This window comes from Saccopteryx bilineata, chromosome 6, assembly GCF_036850765.1.
Source record: "Saccopteryx bilineata isolate mSacBil1 chromosome 6, mSacBil1_pri_phased_curated, whole genome shotgun sequence".
Classification (NCBI taxonomy): Eukaryota; Metazoa; Chordata; class Mammalia; order Chiroptera; family Emballonuridae; genus Saccopteryx; species Saccopteryx bilineata.
In genome coordinates, this window is record NC_089495.1 from 132,031,623 (window position 1) to 132,042,931 (window position 11,309).

At 56.8% G+C, this 11,309-nt stretch overlaps 1 protein-coding gene across 2 annotated transcripts; it reads left to right on the forward strand.

Moving 5' to 3' along the window:
- The first annotated feature begins 353 nt into the window (after positions 1-353).
- On the forward strand, positions 354-6,729 carry EN2 (engrailed homeobox 2). 2 transcript variants are annotated; one of them, XM_066235738.1, is made up of 3 exons: positions 354-1,040; positions 1,148-1,839; positions 5,200-6,729. In XM_066235738.1, exons 2-3 carry the CDS (start codon positions 1,149-1,151, stop codon positions 5,514-5,516), a joined length of 1,008 nt encoding a protein of 335 aa, XP_066091835.1. In that variant the 5' UTR covers positions 354-1,040; position 1,148; the 3' UTR covers positions 5,517-6,729. The 2 variants fall into 2 exon arrangements, with proteins under 2 accessions (XP_066091835.1, XP_066091834.1); XM_066235737.1 differs by having other exon boundaries at positions 354-1,839.
- The last annotated feature ends 4,580 nt before the right edge of the window (positions 6,730-11,309 follow it).

The following is an 11,309-nucleotide window of genomic DNA, read 5'->3' on the forward strand; positions in this document are numbered from 1 at the left end:
GGGTGACCCGAAGAGGCTACTACGGCCGGGGCTTCTTCGATCCCTGAACTGCAAACTGCACTTCGACCGGGAAAGCGCGATCAAGCGCAGGGTACGCGGTCGCAGTCTTGCGGGTTCGGGACTCCCGCACCCGGAGCCGGAGAATGCGGCTGCTTTAAGGGGGGGAGGGGCGAGAGGAGTCTCCTGTCACCAGCGGCAGCCTGCGCGTCACGTGGGCGCGCGGCGACGCGGCCATTGGCCAGAGGCACGTGTCCAGGAGACCGGCCTGCTACGTCACTCGAGGGGGCTCTGTTAAAAATAAGAACAAAATCCAGAGTGAAAGTGTCTCAGGTTGAGCTAAGTGGCCTGGAAATTTCCGAGCCCGCGCGGAGGTCTTGGCGGCGAGGGCGCGCAGACGTCGAGGGAGCGCGGGCGGCCCAGCCCGGCCCGGCCCGGCCTGGCCTCCCGCCTCTTACCCATGCGACTCGGGCCGCGGGGCTCAGTGGGGCTCGGCGGGGGCGCGGCCGCACGCCGGTGGGGCGCCCCGGCTCGCAGCGGGGCGGCGGCCGATCGCAGCGCAGGCCAGCGGGCTTCCATGTGCATGCAGGCGGAGGCGGGCGCGCTGACCACTCGCGCCCCGCACTCTCGAGGGCCGGCCCGGACACGCGGGCGGGGGCGGCCGGGAGGCGGCGGCGGACCCAGTGGGCCCCGGCGGGCGTGAGCGCCGAGGAGTGCGCTGCCTGCATGCGCGCAGCTCTAGCCCTGGGCTGCTGCGGCGGCAGCGCCAGAGCCGGAGGCGGCTGCGCGCGGAGAGGAGCGCGGAGCCCGGAGGCGCCCCGGGTCCTCTCTGGACCATTGTGACTGTCCTGCGCCCGCGTGCGCCGGAGAGGAGAGAGGAACCGGACTCTTTTGAATCTCCTGGCTCTGCGCGCGGGACGACTCTCGGTATTTTCGAATTCAACTCGTGGATTGAAACGGCTGGGTTCTGAGCGCAGCTGGCGACTTGTCGAACTCCAGCCCTGGCCGTGACCACTGCGCACGTCCTCGGAAGACTCGGAGGGGTAGGGGCGCAGGCCGGCCTTGGGGATCTCCGTGGGCGCCACGGGCGGGCCGAGGGCTGATTGGAGGGGAGTCCCCGGAGAACGAATTTGGGATTTGTTGTGAACAGCATGGAGGAGAATGAACCCAAGCCCAGCGAAGCGGCGGAGGCGGTGGACGGGCAGCGGCAGCCGGAATCTAGCCCCAGCGGCGGCTCGGGCAGCGGTGGCAGCCCGGGCGACGCAGACACTGGCCGCCGGCGGGCTCTGATGCTGCCCGCGGTCCTGCAGGCGCCCGGCAACCACCAGCACCCGCACCGCATCACCAACTTCTTCATCGACAACATCCTGAGGCCCGAGTTCGGCCGAAGAAAGGACGCAGGGACGTGCTGTGCCGGCGCGGGAGGAGGAAGAAGCGGCGGAGGCTGCAGCGAAGGAGGCGCTGGAGGTGCGGAGAGAGGCAGCGGCGCGGGCGGCGCGGGCAGCGCCGAACAGCTCCTGGGGTCCGGCCCGGAGCCCCGGCAGAGCGCACCCTGTACGCCAAGTGCCGGCGGACCGCTGCCCGGCGGCGGCGGTGGCGGCGACTCTCCGGGAGACGGGGAAGGTGGCTCCAAGGTGCTGTCCCTGCACGGCGGCGCCAAGAAAGGCGGCGACCCCGTTGGCTCCCTGGACGGGGCGCTCAAGGCCCGCGGCTTGGGCGGCGGCGACCTGTCGTTGAGCTCGGACTCGGACAGCTCGCAGGCCAGCGCCAACCTGGGCGCGCAGCCCATGCTCTGGCCGGCTTGGGTCTACTGCACGCGCTACTCGGACCGGCCTTCTTCAGGTGAGCCCGCCGGGAGCCCGCGGCGCTGCGGGGGCGGCGTTGGTGCGGGATCTAACCGGGAGGAAGAAGACCCCAGGACACCGTCCCCTCCTCCCCCCAACACACACAAAGACGAACACACAGCGACATTGTGTGCGGCTACCGCTGGCCCGGGCTTCGGCCAGGAGGAGAGGGGGCAGGATCGATTCGCCCGGGTGTACAGACTTTTTAGAACGGCAGGAGCTACAGGACCTGTTTTCTCTCTCTCTCTCTCTCTCTCTCTCTCTCTCTCTCTCTCTCTCTCTCTCGCCTTTGGGGCTTCTAGGTGCAGCCCTTAGCCCCCTACCCAGGATGGAGTTTATTTGGTGGGAATAGGGTGAGGGGGTGGCTGGAAGACAGTCCCAGACGCGCACCGCTCAACCCCTTCTCGGGTCCTTCCAACTCCACCCAGACCCGGAACCCACGCGAAGCCCACCCCCAGACCTAGATTCACCCTGCGACCCAGAAACCCCAGATGCGGCCAAGGAAGAAAGAGCGTGGCTGCCGCTCCTTCCTCGCCCTTCGCCTGCTGCCGAGGGGGTGTGTTGGGGAGGGGATCCGGCCCGGGGGGGTGGGGACGACAGAGGTGCCCGTTGCGCTCAGCTGGGTTGGATTTGCTAAGCCAGTGACGGAGAGGTGCAGCACCCATCTCTCCTACAGCGTGTGTATGTGTGTGTGTGGGGGCGCAGTACTCTCGTAGAAGGGAACCGTGAGGTTTCCCGGGCTGCTCCAGGGTTGAGACAAAGCGGATTTCGGAGAGGAAGTGTGCAGAGGTGCTGGGTGTATTTTTTTTTTTCATAGGTCTGGGATTTTAAAAAGCGAAGTCCAAGTCCTGTGAAAACATCAGCCAGCCGCGTGAGATGCGGGTCTGCGGCTGCAACCCGCCATTTAGGAACAGACTCCATTTGTCCCCGAGCTGGTAGCTCCAACCGGACTCCCTGCCCCCTTGGAACCCTCAACTGTTTTTGCGGGGGTCATTTACCCAGACCACAGCACAACTGAGACACCCCTTGGCTGCCTTCCCACAGAAATGTTGTGTGTCTGTCTCTAATGAAACCCGAATTTCTCTAGTTAAATCTGAAATTTGCTCCATTGTTCTTGCCTCCCTTCTTTGTTAATATTTAATTAACATATAGGCTCACAATGGGGCCGGCGGCGAGGAGCCTCTGCCAGCTTTGTGCGGCCCAAGTCGCAGCCCGCCAGACCCCAGTGGCCCACAGGAGCTAGGTAGCTTTGGTTTGAGTCTCTGGTCTTCCTGGAATTAAAAAAAAAAAAAAAAAAAAATCCCCCTGTAAGATCGTGTTTATGTTTCTTGGCGTTTAAGAAAAGAGCAAGGCAGAGAGTTTTCTTGCTGAGGTTTGGTTCTGCTTCCCAGACTCCTAAGTGTTTCGTTTTGAAAGAAAATCCAGGAAGAAAGGAAACAAAATTCTGCTTTCCGGGAGATTTTCCTTTCCATAAAATTGTGTGTGTTTGCGGGCTGATGCGTATCTGCAGGAACCCCAGGATAAGGGTATGGAGGATAAGGAATGCCATCCTGGGGGTGGGTGGAGGGTGGGAGGGATTGGAGACCCAGGACGGGGCTGCTGGAGCTGGAGGCTGTGGTCCATTCAGCAAGTGGGGGCCACCCTGGCCTTGCAGAGCCACCTCCTGTCCGCTTTCACTACGCTGCTCCGGAGCCCGGCCTACTGCCCGGAATCCGTGCGTTCCGGGTCAAGGCCAGGCCCGCGGCCGCTGGGCTGGCACCCTCGGTGGGAGCGATGGTGACTGGGAGTGTTCGGCGCATTGGGATTCGGGCAGGAGTGTGAGTGAGTTTTATACTAAAAGACTGGGGGTTTAAGTTCAGCGGCTCTTGGTGTCCCCTCTCCGGTGCTCAGAACCCTTCTTTGGGAGTTTGCTTTCCCCTGAGAGTGCACTTGGCTGGCTGGGTCAAAGGCGAGGCAGTTCTCTGCACTCACACTGGGTCCCCGGACTCTCCCAAACCCCTCAACACAATCCGGAACTCTCTCTCTCTCTCTCTCTCTCTCTCTCACACACACACACACACACACACACACACCGTTCCTGTCAGGGTGTAGCTGGAGAGCCCCACCCAGTGAGATATTGAGTCTTTTCAGGGTGGCCCCGGGCAGCCCTCTCAGCCCTGCAAGGTTGGTTGGAGATGGAGGTGAGAACCTGTAATTCTTGCTTCCTGAGGTCTCTAGCCTTCTGCAGTCCTCAGCCACAGACACCTCAGTAGAAGTTGGAATCGGGAGCTTCCCAAAGCTGATTGACTCACTCACTTAACAGATTGAGACCCAGGGGTCCAGTCCTGCTCCCTCCTTTACCCCAACCTCTGACCAGCAACCTTTATGGCCTCTTCTCTTGGAGGGAGTTGAGCGTAATGGAACAAAAAGGAAATGCTTCCCTCTGAGCCCCTAGCTCCGGCCTTTTCGGATGCCTTACTACCACAGTCCCAAGCCAACTAACTCCAAGTGCTGTGAGGTGTCCTAGAGGGAGGGCGTGTGGATGAGGGTCAGAAGTGGGAATTTTCTGCTCCCAGGCAGCTCAGCTCCCTGTGGTCTGCAGTCCTGGGAAAGGGACAGACCTCTGAGGTCAGCTTCCGGGCAAGGACAGGCTCACTCTCCCATGCTGGGGGCCTGAGGGGACTAGGTGCTGCTGCTGCTGGAGGGGGGGCTGGGACTGGCAGGGCTGCTTCCCCACCCAGAGGACGCCTGTGTGCCTGTTCCTTAAGGAAACAATGAACTTGGGCCCACAGGGCCGTTGGGGCAGGCAGAAAGAGGTTTGAGGTGGAGGCGGATCTCTGGGACCCTCCCATCCTCAAGACCCACCTGCCCCTGGCCCTCACAGCCCTTGCACCCTGTGGGGGAACCCTGTAGGGTTCCTGTGGGTGCTTCCTGCCACTCTAGCCCCCCCCCCATTCTTTCCCCTCACCTCTCGAGCAGCATCTATGTCCAGGCTGTCATGATTCCCAGTCAGAGCCCCAGAAAGGGCTAGAAAAAGCTACACCAGGAAGTTGTGAGGTTTGCTTTCCTGCAGGAGTTTCCCATGAAGTTGGCCCTATAGGCCCATTCCCACCCTCACCCAGACTTCATCTGCCCATAGGCTCACTCCCCAAGGGTGGGTCAGGGAGGTGGGTTTGAGCCCACTTCCAGTCTGCCCCACATCCACGCCCAAATCCAGCCCCCCCACACACACACACCTCAGGTCATCTGGGTGACCTTGGGCACCTCCCTCTCGCAGCCTGCATCCTTTGGTGCCTCTGGGGGTGACCCACGTCTGAGCCAGCAGGCAAGACGGCAGCCCTCCTAACTCATGTTTTCTCTCTCCTCCCTGCCTCCCCAGGCCCCAGGTCCCGCAAACCAAAGAAGAAGAACCCCAACAAAGAGGACAAGCGGCCACGCACGGCTTTCACGGCGGAGCAGCTGCAGAGGCTCAAGGCCGAGTTTCAGACCAACAGGTACCTGACAGAGCAGCGGCGGCAGAGCCTGGCCCAGGAGCTCAGCCTCAACGAGTCGCAGATCAAGATCTGGTTCCAGAACAAGCGCGCTAAGATCAAGAAGGCCACGGGCAACAAGAACACGCTGGCGGTGCACCTCATGGCACAGGGCCTGTACAACCATTCCACCACCGCCAAGGAGGGGAAGTCGGATAGCGAGTAGGCCGCGCAGGGTGCCTGTCTCCATGTGCGCTGAACAATGCAATAATTTAAAGTCTTTTTTTTTTAAAAAAAGGGCCAGTGTATAAATATTATACCAGCATTCCTAGTGAAAAAAAATCATGTATTAGCTACGGTTCTGCAATATTCTATGTGTATATAATTTACAGGTGATGTGAAATCCAAACTATCTGATTATAAAATAATTTTTAATTTTTTTGTGTTTATAAGATTATGCTAATTTTATGATTTTTTTTTATTTTTGCTAAGGGGGCTGCTTAGAGTATCCTATTTTTTCTTTTTTCTTTTTTTTTTTAATCCCCTAAGCTTCATCATTATGGGACATGGGACACTTTTTTCTTTTTTTAATTTCAAAAGAAGAAAAAAAATTAAAACCACTTGCTGAAGTCCAAAGATTTTTTATTGCTGCATTTCACATGACTGTGAACCGAATAAATAGCTCCTACTTGGTCTATGACTTCTGCCACTTTGTTTGTGTGGGCTTGGTGAGGTTGGCAGGAGGGGCCACTCCCCAGCCTCAGCCAGGTCCCTGGAAGGGGGCTGGGCTGCCAGGGTCCTCTGAGGAGCCAGCCGTGTGGGACCTTGGCCTTGGAGAGTGGCCGTGCCCAGGACCTTCACTGGGCAGTGGGCCTACAGGGGTCCTTGGACTCACTCCACGCCGCTCCACCCCTCCCCTGGCCATCTCTCTCTGTCCAACTTCCTCCTCGTCTGAACCAGCGTGCTGCGTCTGTATTTGTGTCACTGTCCCCTGTCCCTCTACCCGCAACCACCAGCACCAACTCTCCAGCCTGTGCTACCTTCGTGTCTCCAGGCTTCTCTGGTGGCTCCACCATCTCTTTGATGCCTGCTCAGGCCTCAGAGATGGGCAGAGGTCCGTCACCTCTGAGCAGGCCGAGGGCTCCAGACAAGTGTTGGCCTTTTCTTCCTTTCCTTTTTCTTTTTCTTCCCTTCCTTTTTTGTATGTGGCCACTTCTGCTACAGAGAGTACAATGTGTGTGTATACTCGTGTATGGCTGCATGCCCACGTTCGGGCAGGTGTACACGGGTCCCCCAGTTTTGGAACATGTGGCTAATCTTGACTTTCAAAGGCTCTCTGAATCCAGAGGAAGGAAGAAAATGTGTAAATAATCATTTCTGATCGCTTTTTGTCTTTTCTTGTTTTTTTTTCTTTTTAAAATATACATTTTATTTTTTGAAGGTACAATGTAAATTAAATATAATCAATATATCCCCGCCAGGTACTATATATATATATATATATATATATATATATATATGAACACATTATCTCTATATAGAACTGCACACTGTCTTCTGTTTTGTGTAGGGGAAAGAAAGAATCCTGTCAAAATGTTTGTCTGTGGCTGGAACAGCCCGGGGTGGGGTGTGCCCATGGCTGAGGCAGAAGTCATGGGTGTCCCCCTGAGGACTGAAGGTGAACTTCTCTCTTTGCCTTAAACCTCTTTATGTCACTGCGACAACAGCTTCACTCTATGTACGAGTGTGAACCTTTTTAAAAAGGGAACTATATAAACAAAATGTTGTAATTTAACGTTTGTTCTGTGAATAACCGTCTGCTGCTTCAGAGGCTCAATGACATGATATGCCTTTTCTTTTTAGCAGAAAGCAAAAGTTTTTGGTTTTTAATTAAAAAAATTTTTTTTAGTTGACCAAACGTGCATTTTACGGTTCCAGTATCAAGTATTTATAATCTTATGAGAAATGAATGTTTCTTTTTCTAGCTGTGGTTACTGACATTGTGAACACTTCCTCTGCATTTTTTGTGTGTTGAAAATCTTGGAAGTTACGCTAAATAATAATAAATCCACTTTATGGTAAAATATTGGACTAGTTTTTCTCGGCGTGTTTCTGAATCCAGGTGACTGCCTTTGGCCTCCTCCCACCACGCAGGCACAGGTGACCTTTGCCTCAGTCGGACCAGGGGTGCACAAGCGCACCTTCATAGGTACTTTTTTTTTTTTTTTTTAAAGTAACGAAGACATTGTGGATATTTCCTCTGTGAGCAGAACCAAAGTAATTCAAGCACACGTCTCTGGACCAGAAAGAAGTGTTCAAAAGTATGGTGCCATTCCATTGAATGTTTAGAATTCTGCAGAAAGTAACAGGTATCCATCCGCCTGGGGTGGAGGAACTTGTCCTACCCCACATGGAGGCTCTACTATTTTACATTTTGTTGTTGCATGTACCCGCAAAGTAAAGGAGGGGGACAACATCTCTTGACATCTGCAGGGAAAGGACCAGCTTTGTCCAGCTGACCGGATGGATGCCTGGGTCCCGGAGGCCCCTTGGCCAGCCAGCGGAGAGGCGGCGGGATCCACCCCAGCAAGGCCACGCAGAATAGCCCACGTGGCCCACTTGTCCATTGCCAAACTTTCTTGCCTGGAAAAATAAAAAAGTTTTCTTCTTCCAGTAAAAGAAACTCAGAGACTACTCAGAGGATCATGTGTTGCCAAAGGGGAACTTTCAGGAGATTTCGGTTCCACTCCAGCTTCCTGAGCCAACACTGGACCCCCTGTCCGGAGTCGTCTGCTCCCCAGATTTGCAAAGACCTGTCTTAGCACGGAGGTCCAGGAACACCAGATGCCAGTCCTGGAGAGTTTCGGAGGCCTTCGTGGATGGAGCGCCATTCCCAGTGCTTCGCTCCCTCTCCCTTTCCCACTTTTGCACGTTTCTAAGGTTTCTCAGACTAAAAACAAGAACTCACTAGCATAACTCCTATTACCCTATTGGACTCTTTTTTAAAAAAATAAAAGAACGATATAACCTCATTGAACAATCATTTTGGTTTTTAACTGTGTTTGCAAATCATAACACCATTAAGGGGCAAGGTACAGGTTTGCAAAGTAATGAGATCCCCATCCCCAGAGGCATGCAAGCAGATACTAGGCCTACCCTGGCATTGGGACATTTTTCTTTTTTTCCTTTTTGTCTTGGGGGGGGGATTCAACTGAATGAGACTTCAGAACCTTGAAACCCTGAGATTCTGTTTTCCCTCCTATGTTTATTACATTAGAAAAAAATCAACAGCATACCAGCTAAGCTCAATTCATGGAGACTCCCTGCTGTGCCAGCCAACCCCTTCTGAGAGGCGAGTGAATACCAGAGCCAGGCCTATCCGGCAGGCGAGACTCTTTCTGAAGCCTGGGGGGGCCTTAGCGGTTCCCCCTGGACCTCTGAGTGCCTCGGATCTGGGCCGGGCCTGCAGCAGGAAAGGAGGCTAACCCTTTAACCCACCCTCCACCAGGTTGTCGCGCCCGCAGGAGGCCGGTTTTCTAACCGCTCCTCAGATGCAAGCTCTTTTATAAAGGAAGGTCTTTGCTCTTGCGAGCTGAACAGTCTCCTCCCTGAAGCCTGGCTGCGTCCATCGTCCTCCCTAGCCGGGCTGAGACTAGCCCAGGGCTGGAAGCCCAGTGGCGAGGACCGCCGCTCCCGGGCCTGCCCCGGCCTGCGCTCTTGCAGGGTGCTCCGAAGGCCTTCCTCCTTCGCTGTTAGAAGGGGTCAGAGTCGGAAGGTCAACACGGGCAGGACGGGCCGCCCGGGTGCTTTCTTTAGGGACGCAAGAAGGGAACCAGACGGATGACACAAGTCTAATCGCCAAGAGGACTCTGTCTTCTTTTTTCCCCCCTTGAGTGAAAAGGACAAATCGATGGGGCTTCCGGACCGCCCGGCACAGGTGTGCCCGGGCACACCGCGCGCACACAAACGCCTTGGCACTATCTATGCAAATACGCCCGAGAGCGCCCCGGGCCGGCTAGGAGGTGCCCGGGTGCTCCCTCGCTCTCGGCTACACAGTCGTTCTGTCTCCCGCTGGTTTAATAAGCGACCTTTGTATTCTCTGCCAGCCAAGCAGCTCCCTCAGCGCCCTCGGAAGGGTCCCGGCTCCGCCGAAAACTGCAGTCGGCCCGGCCGAGTCGCACAAGCTGGGGAGTTCGTAGCAATTGGCGAGACCGAGGGCCACTCTGCCGAAGGTCTCTGGGGAGACTGACGTGTCCGTGTCCTCTCCTCCCCGCCTCCCCATCACACAACGCACCCAACACCCGCTGCACACATGCTGGCAGCCCCCGAGCCTGGCCTGGGGCCAGGGGCCCCTTTCTCTCGCTTCTCCATGGCGAGGCCTTCTCCAAGTACCGGAGGAGGGTGGTGGTGCGTGGAGAGCGGCCGCCATAGGCAGGACAGCGCTCAGGGTCTCGGGATCCCTCATGCCGCAAGCTCCGCCGCCCGGTGATGCCTTTGCCGCGCGAGTCCCGAGCCCACCATCCACGGTTTCATTCACCTTGAATACTCCCTTCTTTTTATGCTATCCGCCCACAGGAAATAAAAGGCCATTCTTGAAATCGCCTGAAATATAATATTCATTAAAGTGACTGTTAATTACGAGATTTAATCAAGTGTGATCGGGCGCGCTCGGCGCGCGCTGGTGAGGCTGACGATGAGGGCGTTATTATTACCGTTGTTGTTGCTATTCGGCCTCGTGCTTAGTCGCTGTGGTGAGGGCCACCGCGGCAGCTTAACCCCATAGGCCCAGCCCCCCCCCCGCAGGGAGATTTGGGGGAGCCCTAAAATGAAAGAGGGGATACAAGGATTCCAGAGGCTCGCGGAACAGGTGTGCCTCGGGCCTGCTGCCCTTCGCCGACCCAGCCAGGCTGTACAAGTTCTGGGCAACGACTCTGGGTGCAGGTAAGGGTGTAGTCAGACCTCTAAGCCTTCCGTGTCCCCTAGGGACGTCAGGCTCGGTTTTCTGGACGGGGGAATCTTGGGTGCAGAGCCAGGGACCGGCCCCACTAGCTCTGTCTCCCTTTCCTGGTGAGCCCCGGGCTTTGCCCAAGCAGGAACAAAGAGTGGCCGCGATCAGCCTCCCCTTCGGCTTGGAAGGCGTCCTGGGAGGGAAGAGGAGCCAGGACCCAGTGGGCTGCCCAGTAGCAGCCTTTCGCTATGCTGCCTCCTCCGTGGCGGGGTCTGGTAGGAGAGAGCGGGTGGGAAGGCCCGGAAGAGACCCTGACACAGCCGAGGTCCTACGTGGGGGGTCGAGGAGCGTGGTGATGACCAAGAGCACCGAGCGTCCGGAAGAATCGGGCAGACAACAGCTCGTCCCCCTCTGTCCAGCTGGGAAACTTGGCCGCACAGGTCCGAGCGCGCAGCCCCGCCGCAGGGCCGCCTACGCCTTGCAGCGAGCGGCGCGTTCGGGGCTCCCTGCTCCCGCCAAGTCCTTTGTCTGCAAGGGGACTGTCAGGCTCTGCCGCCGCAGTTTGCCCTCCTCCTAACCCCCTCCACTAACTTCCCTTTCTCTCCTCTTTGGATGGCTAATCACAGGCGCCCGAAGAGCGGCTGCCCGGTCCTTGTGTGTGTCTGTTGCCCCTCCTGGCAGCAGACTGGCCGCTTCCCTCCAACTCTGCCAGGACCCCGGCCCCGGCCCGGCCCTGGCCCCGGCCGCCCGCTGGAGTGATTTCATGGCCCTGGCACGTAGCCTCTGAGTTTTTTTGCTTTTGGGCCAAAACTTTGTCCCAAGCTTTTGGATAGGATTACTCTCCCACGCCCCTCAGCAAAAAAAAAAAAAAAGTGAATCCTGCAAAGTGGCTTTTATTTCTTTAAGATGCAGGCAGTTGGGAGACAGGGCAGGATCACCCAGCCTGTTGCACAATTTGACCACTGCCAAGGTGAGTCCAGCGAGTGTTACCGCAGGTAAGGTGGCCCAGCAGGTTGCTTCCACCATGGCTGGGTGGTAACTATCACATTTATGCCTTTCCGTGCTAAAACA